We start from the raw sequence: 16112 nt of genomic DNA on the forward strand, positions 1-16112 counted from the left end.
CCATGAGTGTTGGGTGTTCACCAGTGGGGGAAGGAGGGATTGGTCCTCAGCCACCCAGGCTACCCTGCTGCATGTCATGAGTCACTCAGATTTATCACTCACCTTTAGTCTTGACTTTTTCCTAAAGGCACACATCTGCTATAATGTTTGGTTTTTAACAAAAAAAACCCCAAACCAAACATAAGAATAATTAATTGATTTGGTTAATTTGGTATCAGCTGAGATAATTAGCATTTAACAGCTGTAAATGTTGAATGAGTTTATGTAGAATACTTTATTTCTCTTCTTCCTTCTAGTACGAGAGCTGGAAAAAATACTCTTTGGATGAGTAAAATGTCTCTAAATTCAGAACATTTGGGTATCATGGTTTGACTTCCTGGACACCAAGGGAGCTGTGCCTTGGTCTGCCTTGGGCATCACCCTGAGCCCTCCAGAAAGCCAGAAAATGCCTGGGCCTAGGAGGTGGCAGGGGTACAAATTAATGAGCATTTCTTTCATTGGGTGTATAATTAGATTCTGAGCCTGCTGGGCTGGGGACTTCTCACTCCTGCTGCACAAATACCAAATACCATGCTGCCTGCACCAGGGTCCCCCAGTCTCTGGGTGCTGGTCTGGAGGTGCAGCACTGATGATCAATGTGGTCCTGAGGCTGAAACAGAACTCCTGGTGTCATTTAGCCTGGGGCTTGGTCACTGGAGATCTCAGAGCTGGTTGGGCTTTATGGCCAAGACCTTGTCTGAAAGGTTTGTGGTGTTGGTGGATGTTCTCTGGGCTGAAGGGCTGTGCCTGGTCCTGCATCCCAAGGAGCTCCATCCCTCTGATGAGAAGCCACCACGGAGACACAGAGCAGGTTTGGTGGCAGTGTCTGCACAGTTTGCTGTAGGAGGTTTGGCTGTTGGCAGCTCGGGTTGTCAGACCTCCCTCTGAGTGATCCCATACTTGTGTGGTGTCAGCTGCTTGGTGCCAACTTCATTGCTCAGAGCTGTAGGGCTCCTGCTTGCCTTTTGTCCTTCCTCCTCTTTGCTAAGGTGCTGGGTAATATTTAATTGATGTCCTTTCCTGGACTGGAGGAGTTACCCAGTGCAGCCAAGAAAGCATGTGGGGATAAATTTACTCCTAAAAAGTAGGGGGAAAGGGGGAAGAGGTGAGGTGGGAGCAGCAGAGCATGGAGACACACGAGGGATCAGACAGGGACTGCTTGGCTCCTCCAGTTGGCTTTCTGAGAGCTGCTGGTGCAGATCCACTCCAGTCTCTCTGTGATCTTCTTTATGTTTATAAAACCATCTCTTGGCTAACAGGAACCTCTCATCCTCATCAGAGCAGAACAAGTCTCAGCTCTGCCCAGAGTAAGTGCAGGAGGGGGAGTTCTGGGAAGCTGCAGCTGGGCAGTATTTGGGGGGATTATTTCTTCCTTCATTTCATCAAGGAGCAGTCATGGGGGGTGAGAACTCTTCTGAAGTGGTTTTCTGACTTGCAAGTTAATGCTGTTTTGCTAAAAAATCAAGGTCCAGTTCCCATTCTCCTCCTGGGAAGCTGTGTACCTGTAGAGAAGGGAGGGCACTGGGTGAAGAGGAGACATTTCTGTGCTGCTCAGGACATGTCTGAGTGGCTTTCATAGGAGTTTTTTGTGTAATACATCTGGATCCCATTAGCTGTGTAAAACTGGGTTATTTTAGGCCTGTGACTGCACACAGTTGAAGGGGGGGTGCCCTGTGTCTTGAGCTCAGCCTGACTGTGCTTTCTTCCCAAGTGAGTGAAGTGCAGATCCAAGGAGCTCTCACGGTGTGATTGATCCTGGGGGTGCCCTACACAGGGACAGGAGTTGGATTGGATGATCCTGATGGGTCCCTTCCAGTTCTATGATTCTGTGATCAGACAACTCCAGGGAAACGCACACAGCCCCTCGGGCAGGAGCTCTGGATCTTCTGGGTTAATTTCTGTTCATTTTACACTTGCCCAAGCCCAGACAAAGTCAGAGACAGAACCCCCAGAGAGCTCCAAGTCCTGCCCTCCAGCCAGGAGGCAGAGGTGAGGCCCAGGCTGCCAGCAGCCTGTCTTTGGGGCCTTTCAGAAGGTGCCATGGCTGCAGGCTGGGTGGCAGAGCCCTGCTGCTGTGCCAGGGCATAAATCAGGTTCCCACCTGCAGCCAGACTGCAGAGCTCGGGCTCTGATGGGGGAATTTCCAGGGCACTGGTTCCCCCAGTGCTGCAGCCACAGCAGTTTGTGAGGTGATGCTCCTGAAGCAGCCATCCAGCAAAAGGCTTTTTATCCCTGGTAGATTTTTATTGATCTAATGCTCCGAGCATGAATTTAGCAGAACAGCTTCATGGCTCCAAAACAGTTGGATCCCACCTACCCAAAGGTGAGAGTCTCTTTGGTTGCGTGGTCTGTTTGAAGCAATAGTGAGAGCTCTGATCTTCACCAGAGAAAGGATGAGAGATCCAGCAGAACCCCACAGCCCCAGGGATCCTCATGTGAGTGGCTCAGGAGGCTGCACTCTCTGCTGGGTTTTTGGTACTGTTTGTCTGGGTTGGTTCTGGTTGCCTCCAGCCATAGCTCAAGCAAAAGACTCTTGCCAGAATCCTTTTATTTTCACAAATATTACATCCTTCTGGTTTTTTTTCTGCTTTGCAAGTATTTTGACTCCCAAGTCTCCAGCAACTACAGATGTATTTTTCCTGTACTTCTAGTGTGTTTTTAATGGTTTTATTTTGGTTTATGCTGTTAAGCAGTTGGTGTGCTAGTCAAGAAAACCAAACTCACTAAAGGGAACTGCCAAGGTTAACCTTAAGCTGAGTGGCCCTAAGATTTATTTTCTTTTGGAGCCACTGAAATTAAACTTTTGTATAAATGCCAGGTCATTCTTTCTGCTTCCTTTCTTCAGCAGCCTCCTCTGCATCTCTCCTGAAACAAGCCTGAGCAACCCAGCCAGTCATTTCTGCTACAGCAGTTTAAGAAAAATCTTAATCCTGATTTAGGAATTGCTGCCAAGAGGGCCTGAGTGGTGTCAGCATCCCTGTGTTACCTGTCACATCTCCCTCTGCTTTCCTGCTCAGGGATGCTCCAGGTGTTCTCCTGCCCTCTGCTTCCAGCCCTGCAGCCAGCTCTGCTCTGATGGAGCAGGAGAAGGCAATAAATAATAAATAATAATAAAACCAAACAAGAAGCACTGGCTGGGTGGGTGAAAATCTCTCCAGTTCTGTCTGATGACCATGTAGAGCCAGAAGGGACAGGAAGAGCTGTGCAGGCAGTTCTGCTGCCCCAAAGCAGGATCAGCTTCCTCTGGGTATTCACTGACTTTGTCTGAAAGACAAAAACTTGGGCAGAATGTTGTTGTCCAGTGTCACCTTAAGCAAGTGAGCAGAAATATAGGACAAGCCAGTGGGATTGCAAGCAAATATCTGGCTACTGTCACACCCCAAAAAGCAAATAACCCATGCAAGAGGAGACATCCAAGGGAGAAAAGGAAAGCAAAGTAAAATATTTTGAGCATCTTACCATTCCTGTTACTGTCAGTCTCGTGCAGTGCAGAGAGCTGTGCTGGCACCAACCACCAGGTGGGAATCAGGAGTCTTCGTGCTTCTCCTCTGCTCTGGGGAGCCCCCCCTGGGGTAAAGCTGTGTCCATCCCTGGGGTCCCCATCAGCAGAAGGACACGGAGCTGTTGGAGCCAGTGCAGAGGAGGCCCTGGAGCTGCTGGGAGGGCTGGAGCAGCTCTGCTCTGGAGCCAGGCTGAGAGAGTTGGGGGTGTTGAGGCTGGAGAAGAGAAGGCTGCAACGGGGAGACCTTAGAGCACCTTCCAGTGCCTGAAGGGGCTCCAGGAAAGCTGGGGAGGGACTTGGGACAAGGGCCTGGAGGGATGGGACCCTGCGAGGGGGAAGGGTTTGCAGCTGGGAGAGGGGAGATGGAGAGGAGATCTTGGGCAGGGAGGGAGGGAGGGAGGGAGAAATTGTTTGGTTGGACTTGGTGATCTCAGAGGTCCTTTCCAGCCATGAGCATTCTGTGATTCTCAGGTGTGGGACATGGGTTAGTGGTGGCCTGGAATAAGGTGATGTCCTGGCTGGGCTGGAGTGGGATAGGACAAGGGGGAAGGGTTTGGAGGTGGGAGAGGGGAGCTGGGGCTGAGATGTGAGGGAGAAATTGCTTGGGGTGAGGGTGCTGAGCCCCTGGTTGCCCAGGTTGCCCAAGGAAGCTGTGGCTGCCCCATCCCTGGCAGTGTCTCAGCCCAGGTTGGATGGGGCTTGGAGCCCCCTGGGCTGGGGGAGGGGTCCCTGACCATGGCAGGGGGGGCACTGGGGGGGCTTTAGGGTCACTTCCAACCAATCTGTGGCTCTGTGATTTTTCTGGGATGGAAAACCAGTCATGTGTGTGGTGGGATCCAAGTTCCAGGGTGTCAGCAGGGTTGTGCCACTGGTGCCTTGGGAAAGCCCTGGCACCCTGTTGGGATGGGTGTGTGGTGAGGTTGTGCTGCAGTTGCCTTGCTGGAGGCCATGGTTGATCAGTCCCTTCCTTCATCCAAGAGGGTGAAGCAGAAAGCCCTCAGTGTTAAGGGCAGGAGGCAGTGTGTTCCCAGAGCTCCACAGCCTCCTGTTTCTGTTAGAAGGGAGCCCCAGACTACATCCTGTGTTGCATATTTGCAGCAATTTACTGTAATTTTTCTAGACTTATTAGTCCCTCACCTTCAATCAATTATTATTAAATGATTCTAAGTACTTCTCTTTGCTGCTGTTAGCACATCTTTATAAATGCCTGTAGGAGAATGGGTTGAGCAATAGTTTAGGGTTTGCAGCTGTTAAAGGAACCCAGCACCATGCAGGATGTCAGCAGATCTTGCCAGAGTGAAATTTCCGTTCTGATTTAATTTTCTAATTTATGTCAGTTTAATTTATTGACCTGTTCAGTGTTGTGTTGTAATTTCATTTCTCAGAAGAAGTGCCCTGGTGTCAGTGCCATTTCACATGAGAAGTCTGAAGTGTGAGGGGATTCCTGCAGCTGTGACTGAGTGCACACAGGTCTGGCTCCAGGATTTCTTCTGGCAGCTGGGCCAGGGGACCATGGTGGGTCCATTCTTAGTGTGTCTGACACATCAGGGTTCATGAGGTTTGCCCAGCACAAGTTCCACTTTGTCTCAGCTGCTTTCTTCTCAGGGAACTGTTAAAATTCCACCTGGCAAACTCCTCCCAGCCAAGGTGCCACAGAAGCAGTGAAAGCTCCTGAATGCAGCAGCTGGGGACATGGGGTTTGGAGCCATCCTGACTTCCTAGTGGTACTTTCCATTGCTTCTCCAAGCCAGCACTCAAATACCCAAGGGATGGTTTTTGTCACTGCCCTTTATTCTTCTTCTGTCCTTACTACTTTTTCTCAGGTGACCTCTCCATCCCATCTCTCTCTGGCACAAGTGGGCTCTGTGTGGATTCTCTAATCTACTGCAAATCATTTCTGTGGAGTACTGGCCCCCAGTCTTCCATCACCTTTAGCTGGTCAAGGAGATCTTGATTTACACAGAGTCAGCACAGAGCAACACAGCCAGCATTCCACACTGGAGCTGCTTTCCCCAGGGCTGCTTTCCACCCTGGGGTCACTTCTACAGCTTTCCTCTAGAAGCACTTTTTAATTAAAGGCATTTAAGGGATTTAAGGGCATCAAGAGGTGGAATCTCAGCTCCATGTACCTTTTCAGATTTCCAGCAAGCCTGGAGGCAGAGCTGCCTTCACTGAAATTCTGTCCCAAGGCAACAAACTCAGCAGTCTGGGAGCCTGGGTGTTCTTCTGCTCCTGCACATCTCTGTGTTCCACCTCTGCTTGGCTGAATAGAATCCTACAGTGCCAGGTGGGAAGGGACCTTGAGGCTCATCTGCTCCAGCCCTTCTAATATTGCTGTTTCTGTGAGAAGTTCTTGTGACCTTTGTGAGAGTGTTTGGGTCCCAGCACCCAGGGTGCCCTCCCATGGCTGTGTCCTCCCATCCATCACCCATCCCTGAGCCCAGGCACCTGGGACTTGGTTGCCTCCTTCAATTCTCCTCTTTGTTCTTGGGAACCTGTTGTGGTTACAGCTGTCAGCCTGACACAGGGCTTTGACACAGAGGATGTGCAAAAATGTCATAAATCAGGGCTGCAAAACATCACCCTCCAGGTCTTCCCAGGTCTGAATTCTCCAAACGGTTCCTGGTTTGAAAAGATTTCATTTTCTTTGTTCAAAGACAGCATAAAAATGAAAATGTGAATAGAATGTGGGGCTGGAGAAGAGTGGCTGCGTGTGTCACCTCGTGCAGAACTTGTCATTTCAGCAGTGACAGGCTCTGAAGAGGATGTGGTTTCTGTTCCTGCCATTCAGCTCTCTCAGAACCCCAGCAAGGGTCGACACCAGGGTTTGAGATGTTAACCTGAATTTGTGTTTCCTCTGTGTTTAACAACTGGGAGAAGGGATTGGTGTTACAGGGGGGGATGCTGTGTGTGCAGAGCTGGGAGCTGGCAGGGCTGCTGTGGCTCTGCCCTCCCGTGTTCCCAGGGGACACCATCAGCTCCCACTGTGCTTCCCTCCAGGAATGGGGCACCCAGGTGTGGGGCTGCATCAAGAGAAGGCTCAGGGAGACCTTCTGCCCATGTCCAGTACTCCAGGGGGGCTGCAGAGCAGATGCAGATTCCCTGTTCCAAGGAATCCCATGGACAAGACGAGGGGCAATGGGCACAAGGTGCTCCTGGGGAGATTCCAGTTGGACACAGAAGGAAAGTTTTCCCCCCTGGGGACAGTCAGACACTGGAATGGTCTCCCAGGGGAAGGGGTGGATTCCCCCAGCCTGGAAAGTTTGAAGTCTCAGCTGGATGGGTGCTGGGACAGCTCAGATCAGCAATAACATTGGAGCAGGAGGTCCCTGAGGTCCCTTCCCACCTGGCATTCCATGATCTCACTTTGTGTGCTGCTCTCAGGGTCCTTCCTTTGAGAATCACATCACATCTCTTGCTCTCCCTGGTTTTTATGTCCATGAGTGTTGGTTTTACTTTCCTGAATCCCACCCAGTTCTGCAGCTGTGATCAGCACAGTGTGAGGCTCAGGATGCTGTAGGGTTTTGGACACTTCCTCAGTCCATCTCCACATGGCATCATCTTACTGTCCATGTTCCTCCACCCATCAGCCATAGCAGATCCCTGTCCTGACAGGACAGTGTGGATTACTGCTCTGTGCAGTTTAGGATTTTTTCCTCCAAGATGTACTTACTCCTTTCCATCATGTTTTACTTCATATTTTTTTGCCTTTGTTTTCTGGGTTCTGTTTCTCTGTATTTCCACGCCATTTCCTCTGACCTTAACTAAACTAAATATTTAATACTTTACTGTTTCCTGCCTCCCAGCCTGTCACTAAGCTCTTAGGACATGATCTTGCAGAGTTTTTGCTGATTTCTTGCCTGATGAGCAGTTGATTCTGTTTATTGCCTTCTGTCCTGTCCAGCATCCGAGTTTTGCCAATTCTTTGTTTTTAAAAACAGCCAAATGACTTTTAGAAGCCTTTTTGCTGAAGACCTCTGGAAGTGTGAGTGAACTCTTAGCAAAAAACTTTCTTTTCTTCCAGCTCTCTTTATTGATGCATTCAGAGAATTCCAGTGGGTTGCTGAGATCTGCTTCTCCTCTCCAGGTGCTGACCTGATTATGACCTTTTCCAGCATCTTTTTATTCTTGAACTGCAATTTCCACTCAATTGAGAGACAAATGCAAGTTTACAAACCTCCTTACTGCTTTCAATGTGCAGATAAAACCTTTGCTTTCCAGGTCTTGGTATAATCTTGGGGATTTTTTTTTTTGCCTTTTAAGTGGTTGTTCTGTTTGCTGTGGGTCTGTGTCATTTTTATCATCCCCAGCTATGGGCTGGGTATGGTGATCCTGTCTGTGACTGTTGTATTACCAGTTTCTCACTGCACCTTTTTATTGTCCTTGTTTCTAATGACATTTCCAAGCCTGGTATCACCTCATCTCTGCTGTGTGTACCTTCTCATAAGCTTGAACTTCATCTCCATGCCACGCCTGGGAATTTTTGCTTTCATAATTTGCTGTTTATTTTTACTTTAATACATTGCAGTAATTCTGCATTTTGTTGGAATGCTGCCTCCTGTGCTTCCTGTCACTGTGATTTTGGGGAACTCCCCTCCTGTGTGGATCCTGAGCAGGATGGCAGAGTGGCTGTTGCTGAGGATGAGGTTCTAGAACCAATTGCTTCAGGAGGCAATAGTGCAGAGTTTGCATCTGAATCTGGTTATTATCCTTTATAGAATCCTAGAATGCTTTGGCTGGGAAGGGACCTTAAAGATCTCCTGATTTCAACCCCTGCCATGGTCAGGGACCCCTCCCCCAGCCCAGGGGGCTCCAAGCCCCATCCAACCTGGGCTGAGACACTGCCAGGGATGGGGCAGCCACAGCTTCCTTGGGCAACCTGGGCAACCAGGGGCTCAAATTCAAGAATTTCTTCCCCATCTCCAACCTCAGTCTCCCCTCTTCCAGTTTTAACCCATTTCCCTTGTCCTCTCCCTACCCCCCCGTGTCCAAAGCCCTCCCCCAGCTTTCTTGGAGCCCCTTCAGATATTGGGAGGTTGCTCTGAGCTCACCTGGGAGCCTCCTCTTCTCCAGGCTGAACAACCCCAAGCCTTCCCAGGGAGGTGCTCTGAGCATCCTCTGAGCATCCTCTGAGCATCTCAGTGTCCCTGCTCTGCTGGAGGTGTCAGCACCCACCCCCCCACTGCTGCCAGAGCAGAATCCTTGGAGCATCCTGAGCCCAGCAGCTGTATCCACACCACCTGAGCAGCTGTTATTTAATCCCATCCCTGGTTTGCTGGCTGTAACCAAACCATTTAAAAGTCTAAAACACAGAAGGAGAAGCCTTGCTTTAGGGCTCTGCATGGCTGGGAGGAGATTTCCTCAGGCCCTGAGGCTCATCCACTGAGAACTTGTGCTCATTACTGGGACATCCTCTGTATTCCCATGTTCCTTTTCAGAAAGGAGCAAGCAATGTTCCACTTCCTTTCTGTGTCATTTGCCTTCCTGCCCTTGTGTGGGATTCAGGTTTCATCAGCTGAGAAACTGCTGTCACTCAGGTGTCTGACCACAGGTTGTTCCAGACAGACAACACATCACCTGGATTTTGGTTTAGGTTTGAAGTGGCTGAATCTCTGGGAACCTGAAGCTTTTTCCCAAGCTGCTGTTTGATAGCAGCTATTTAAAAAACAAATTAAAGAAGAGATGGACAAGAGATGACAAATGTAAAGTTGGTCTCAGGAACTGCTGTTGGCTTTCAGAGGGAAACAGCTGCCTTGGTGGTGGGGAGGAAATGGAAATGATTCCCTGTGCAAAAAGCAACATTTGCCAGAGGTGCAGTTTTCATGAGCCTCGTGAGATGATCTGAAATGGTGAGGGCTGCAGGCAAATGTGTAAAAGTTGGATTACTATAAATGCTTTATTTTACTTTATTTTTCTTGTAGTGTCGTCCAGACTGTCACAGACCTCCTCCCCTCAGTCAGGCTGCCCATCACCTTCCATCCAGGCAGGCAAAGTCATCTCCTCATCCCAGAAGCACAGCAAGAAGGCACTCAAACAGGTAAGCACCTGCTCTGGAGCCTGGGTGAGGGATCCATGCAGTGAATTTACTTCTCTGATAAATCATCTTTCTCACTGAAGCTTCACCCTGCAGGGAGGTAATTCAGGAGCTGGCTGTCTCATAGTAAGCAGGGTTTTGCTAAAACATCCCTCTCTTTTCAAGGTGGTGCACAATATTTTGCTTTTTAGTTCCTTGCTGTTTCTTTAAATAAGCATCTGAACAGTTTTTAATTATTATTTTAAAGATCAGATACAAGATGTTGTTTTTTTTTCTTTTCACCCAACATTTTTAGGGGCATGCTTGGCTTCCCACAGTCTGTGTGAATCAATGGGTGGTCTCTGGGGGAACGGAATTCAACCCACTGACTTCTCCCCTAGGCAGGGCCAGTACTCTGCCAAACCAGGGTACAGTGCAGGGAAGAAGGGGAAGGGGAGCACACTGGCTGTGGGTTGCACCTCTGCTGGGTGGCAGGGAAAGCAGAATACTGATGATTTTCCATGCTTGGGGAATGGCTGCTGTGTAGCTGGTGTTGCCTGTGTGCAGGCAGGACAGAATGGGTGAGTGTTTGTCATGCAGATGATTTGTTTCTCCAAATGAACAGCACAAGATGAATTACTCCCCTGAGCCTCTTGTGTGCAGGTGTTTCCCCAGCTGCATTGTTTGCTTTTCCATGATCCTTAGAAAGGAAACACTTCATCAGGCTGAGATGTGCTCCTTAGGCAAATCTGTAAGGAGTTAGGAATCAAGCTGCTGGTCCAGGGGTGGCAGAACCTTGTCACAGAAATCATGCTGTGTTCCAGATAGGATTTACCTTTTCCCACCCAGCCTCTTTTCCTGACTTTTTCCAGCTGAGAAGCAATGCTCAGGATGGTTCAGCCAACAGAGATGCCTGCAGCCCTGGGAGAAGGATCTGCTCTGAGAGAAGGATCTAGCTGGGGCTTGTTGCTGAGGAGAGGATTGCAGGGGAAGATGAGGCAAGCAGATAAACTGGAGCTTGGCTGCCAGCTCCAGGGAATGAGTTTGCCAGCTCTAGGGAATCTTCCCTCTCCTTTCTTTCCCCATGGGGGTTGTTTCTAGACACAAGCATTGGTGTTACAGCTTGCTGCTGGGAGCCACAGTAAAAAAGTGGGATTCTGCTGTCACATCAGGCAGATTTTCTTCTGAACTTAAGAGTCAAGCTTCCACTTTGCTTTGAATCCTCAGAAGATTGCTTCCCATTAATTCATGCAGCAAGATAATAATTATACCCTTTGCTTTCCCTTCCTCATCCCTGCTTAAGCCTGGCTGGCAATCATTTCTCTCCAGCATCCTCAAGGGCTTTTCTCTTTTAAGAGGGTGAGCATGCAGACTCAGGGTTTGTTATGAGTTCTGGGCAGCTCCTCTTCATTCTCTCTGCTCTGTAGGTCCCTGTTTCACAGAATCACAGGTCAGAAGGAAACTCTGGGCCAACCCACAGTCCATTTCCAAACTTACACTAATTCCAGACCTACACTCAGCTGCTTTTCTCCTCTCTTCCCAGCCTCTGTCCCTACATGCCAAATAATTCCCTGCTTTTTACCTCTGAATTCCTCACCCTCCTGCTCCCACCAGCCTTGCCCCATCTGTATGTTCATTCCCCTATCTCTGCTCTCTCCCTTCTCCACTTCTCCACTTTCCTGTTTCAGTCTCTTGTTTCATTTTAGTTCCAGTGGAATTCTGCTGTTTTGACCACATACCCCATCTCCCACCTCTTCCTAAACACAGCAGCCACTAACAGGTATAAAAAGTAGATAAAATAAGTAGATACAGAGAGAAGGAAGGAAACAAGCAGTGTTACAAGTAAAGCAGTAGGAAAACATAAAGTCACTGAGTGGAACAAGGATTAAAGGTAGCTTTTGTGTTTTCAGTTACCCCTGCAACACAGATACTTGGTGGTGAGCACTGGAGAAGCCAGCTGGCTGGCTGCAGCCCTCCTGTCTGGAGCACTACATAATTATGATATTACTGGAGGGAAGAGAGAGCAGATTTCCAAGTGAAAACTTTTAACCCTGCTGCTTCCCTGGCAGGAAGAGTCAGGTCCTTTAAGAAATAAGGATCAGGGCTGAGTTCATGAACTCATCAGAGATAAAGCCATACCAGGGTGTGCTGCTGTGCCAGCAGACAGCCAGTGAGCAGATGGCAGCATTCCCTACAATCACTTGGAAAATTCTGAGTTAGAGGTTTGCAGTGTCAGAATCTGAATTTGCAGAGCCATGACAGTGCTCATCCTGCTGGAGACATGAACCAGTCATGGGGAGAGCCCCTCCTGAGAGCTGCTCCAGTCCAACCCCCCTGCCCCAGCAGGATCCCCCAGGGCAGGACACACAGAACACATCCAGGGGGCTTTGGAAAGGCTCCAGAGAAGGAGACTCCACAACCTCTCTGGGCAGTCTGGGCCAGGGCTCCCTCACCCTCACACTCCACAAGTTTCTCCTCAGCTTGAGCTGGAACTTCCTCTGTTCCAGCTCCAACCCATTATTCCTTGTCCTGTTCCTGGGCACCCCCAACAAGAGATTGGCCCCTTCCTCCTGACACCCACCCCTCAGAGATTCAGAGACATTGATCAGATCCCCTCTCAGCCTTCTCTTCTCCAGCCTCAACAGCCCCAGGGCTCTCACTCTTCCTTCCCAGCAGAGATGCTCAAGTCCCTTCAGCACCCTCAGGGCTCTCCCTTGGCCTCTCTCCAGCAGATCCCAGTCTCTCCTCAACTGGGGAGCCCCAAACTGGAGCCAGGATTCCAGGTGTGGTCTCCCCAGGGCAGAGCAGAGGGGCAGGAGAACCTCCCCAGATCTGCTGGAACTCTGTTATAGTGAGGATGTGCTGAGGAAACCCCAGCACGCTGAGACTCTGAGGGCACCATGAGGATGCAGAAAGATGGGTGGTTTCTGACCCATCACTGGAGAAGTCAGGTGCCACTCCAGTCCTTCTCTCTGATGCTCTCCAGTCCCGTGGCCTCATCTTGTCCTTACCATCCATGAGCAGCCATCCCAGTGCCATCAGGATTCACAGGGACCTCCAGGGTCCCTCTGCTCCAACCCCTGCTGACCAAGGTGACCCAGAACCAGTTGTCCAGGACTGTGTTCAGATGGCTTCTGGAATAATCTCCTTGGAGGGAGAGTCCATAACCTCCCTGAGCAACCTCTGCCACTGTTTGACCACACTCATAGTGAAAAAGTGTATTTTGTGGAATTTCTGCTGGAATTTCCTATTTTGTGTGTGCTGCCTCAGGGTCTGTCCCTGGGCACTGCTGGGAAGAACCTGGCTGCCCCTTCTTCATTCCCACCCTGCAGGTGTTCCTGGAGCTCCCTCAGGCTTTGATAGAGTCATGGAATCATTTTGGTTGGAAAGGATGCAGAATAGGTCCACTGAGTCATTTTGGTTGGAAAAGACCATGAAGATGAAGGAGTCCAACCCTTCCCCAGCTCCTCTGCCCCATGTCCCTCCTCCCCACATCCCCAGGGCTTTCTCTGAAACCCCTCCAGGCATGATGGGGACTCCAGCCCTGCCCTGGGCAGCCTGGGCCAGGCCCTGACAACCCTTTCCAGGGAGAAATTGTTCCTCATATCCTCAGAGCAAAGATGCTTCAGCCTCTCCATCATCCTGGTGGCCCTTCCCTGGACTCTCCACCCTGCTTCTGTCTCTTTTGGGCAAGGTGCTCTCAGCAGTGCTGAGGGGAGGGGAAGGATGTGCTGCCATGATCCCAGACCTGGTCCTGTTGTTCTAGGAGAAGAAATGGCAGAAATCCCACCCTCTGCTCTGGTGAGGTTTCTACCATTCATTCTCTTTCATCTGTACCCATTGCACATCCATGGGATGAGTCAGGGCAGGGACTGCCTTGGGCTGCACCCTCCAAACACTCTGCTGTTGCTGAGCAGTCACTTTGTCACCTTTTGTGTGGAGAAGGGAGCTGCACAATACAGGTTTCCCCCCTCCCCTTAGGTGTGTCCCCATCTTTGGGGTTTTTTCCCCCATCGGGGTGGGTGTAGGGTGGGTGTGTAGGACCCCCCTGGTCCTGTTATCACCAGAGTGAGGCTGCTGTGCCACGGGGTCTGTGTTTGCCTGGCACTGAAGGAGGTGCTGAGGGTCCTGTTTGGGTGGCACCACTTTAGGTTCTGCTCTCTTTCAACTCCCCAGAACAAAGCAGAGGCTCCCAGGCTGCTGTGGGGTGCAGCTCAGAGCACACCTGGGTGTGAGGAGCATCTGCCCTGCTCTGAGGGCACCCCGGGGCTCCCAGCAAGAACAAAGCACAACGTGGAGCCCAACAAAAGGGAAATGAGGAGCCCACGGGTGCAGAGAGGGGACCCACAGAGGTGGGGTGGGAGGGGAGGAGTGGGGTGGTGCTGGTGGAGGAGTTTGCTGTGCTCCAGGGGCTCAGAGAGATCCTGAGGTCCTCTGAGCAGGAGATGTGCTGAGAGGGGTCCTCTGGGAGACCCTTCTGAGAGATTTCTGCCACCTCCAGAGCCTCCTGCAGCCCCGGGGCCCACAAGCTGCCATCTTCTTGGTGGGTAATTAGTGCTCTCCTGATGGGCAGGGCTGGGGGTCTCATGGAGCTGGGGGGACAGTTCTGGGGTGTCATGGAGGAGCTGGGCCTGCTGTGGGGTGTTCTGGGGAAGCTGAGGGATGGTGGGCCTGGCACGGGGTGTTATGGAGGAACGAGGGATGGTGTGGGGCAGGTGAGGGATGCTGAGCCCTTGGTGTGGGGAAGCTCTGCCTAGTGAGGGGTGTCATGGGGAGTGGGACCTCTTCCCTTTCTCCCTGTCCCTCTCTGATACTTAAAAGGAGGTTGTTAAGAAGACAAAGCCAGGCTGATCGTGAGGAACAAGTTCAGTAGAATAAGGGAAAAAAGAGGACATAAAGAAAAGCTTTTGTCTCCCTGGGGACAGTCCAGCAGTGGAGCAGGGCCCAGGGAGGTTGTCTGCTCCATCCTTGGAGGTTTTCAAGGTGCAGTTGGCCACAGCAGCCCTTGGGAGGCCAAACTGCTCAGACTGGAGACCTCCTGAGGTCCTTTCCTATCAGAATTACTCTTGGGTTATGACAGTCCTCAGCATGAGCTCAGATTTATTAAAGAAACCCCCAGATGTTTACAACAGAGAAGTTCCAAGCACGAAGCTGGTGTGGGATTTGAAGAGGGGCATCCAAGGAGGAAGAGTTTCCTCCTCTTCCCAGCATTGGTGTGGGCACCTCAGGCCACGCATGGCTGAGAGAGGGGGTGACACAGTGGGCAGAAGCAGAAGGGTTTTACCTGAGCTGAGAAGGGTTCAGCCATGAGCAGGGGCAGGAGAGACCCAGCCTGAACCAGGGGCACTTGTGGGCAGCATGGGCTTCACCCAGCCCAGAGCATGTGGGTGCTCCTCATGCTCTGCTCCCTCCTTGGTGTTCACCCCCACCTCCAGTTCACCTTCAAACCAGAGAAGAGTTTGCAAAAGCTTTCTTCAACTTCTTTATGGGGTTTTGTTACTCATTTGAATGCCAGGTCTTTCTGGTTTTATGGTTTTTGGAAGCTTTTGACCTGACTTAAGAGGAGGTGAATTGTGCATGGCAGGGGATTCCTCCTCCTACTCATTCAGGGTTGCTGTGTTTGGCTGGGTGGTTTTTTAACCTGTGGTAGAAGTGGCTAAACAGGAGGTAGTAAATTAACAGAATCACAGGATGTTTAGGTTGGAAGAGACCTCCAGGATCATCCATTCCAACCTTTATTCATTGGAACACAGGAATCAAACATGTTTTCATTATCTGTGTCCTTCTGTGCTCAGTCTCCCTCTCCTGTGTCTCTGGAAATCTGTCTTCTCTTTTCCTCATGGCAGATTCTGCAGGCTCCTGCATACTTTAATTCTCTCTCCTGGTTTTAACTACAAGCTTTTTATTAATATTTGGTGATCTCCAGCTAACAGTCCCACCTGTGTCTATGCTCAGCACTATTTCCTGTTACTTCCTATTTTGAAACTCTGCAATATACTTGATCTGCTGGGTTTGGATTTCATTTTTTGAAAACAAGAGCCTTTGGTTTGGATAAAAGCTGCAGTTTAACCAACTGCATCCTCACTCCCTTGCCTTTGTCATTTGTGCCTTTGAGGCTGGGTGATGGTTGCTTTCAGAGTCTTTTTGGAAACAAAGGACTTTTCTTCTCTTTAGTGCTCAACTTTTGTTACTCTTTTCATTAAGAGTCTTTCCTCATGGGCAGTGTCTCTCTTGAAGGTTTTTAGTAGGTGGCTGCTTACATCTTCAGCAGACAGCAATGAATTCCATGATGGTACTTTGACTTTTGGGGTTCTTTGTGTAGTTACTGCTTGAACCAACTCCAGGTTTGGAATCCTTTCTCTTTGCCTTCTCTGGACAGAATTTTTTTTTTTTTTTAAATGAAACAACACAAGGTAGGATGTTCTGCAACCATTAACCTTTTGCTTTAGGTGCACGGGTGGCAGTGTCCCATGGCTCTCAGCAGTCAGCTGGGGCTTCTGGCACAGGATCCAAGCACCCAACAGCCTGTACTGGGTACTAACAATTCCTAAGGATATT

The 16112-nt window shown here is 50.1% G+C and overlaps 1 protein-coding gene across 4 annotated transcripts in view; it reads left to right on the forward strand.

Moving 5' to 3' along the window:
* The window catches only part of ASXL2 (ASXL transcriptional regulator 2), a 106475-nt gene that overhangs the window by 68516 nt on the left and 21847 nt on the right, over positions 1–16112 (forward strand). For 3 of the 4 annotated variants that reach the window (XM_071742300.1, XM_071742301.1, XM_071742302.1), the window contains one exon: positions 9463–9578. In XM_071742300.1, coding sequence (XP_071598401.1) covers positions 9463–9578 — 116 coding nt within the window. Of the gene's footprint in view, positions 1–9180; positions 9391–9462; positions 9579–16112 lie in introns of those variants that run through there. The other variant, XM_071742303.1, reaches the window with a different exon arrangement.

The sequence above is a fragment of the Heliangelus exortis genome, chromosome 3 (genome assembly GCF_036169615.1).
Source record: "Heliangelus exortis chromosome 3, bHelExo1.hap1, whole genome shotgun sequence".
In the NCBI taxonomy this organism is placed as follows: Eukaryota; Metazoa; Chordata; class Aves; order Apodiformes; family Trochilidae; genus Heliangelus; species Heliangelus exortis.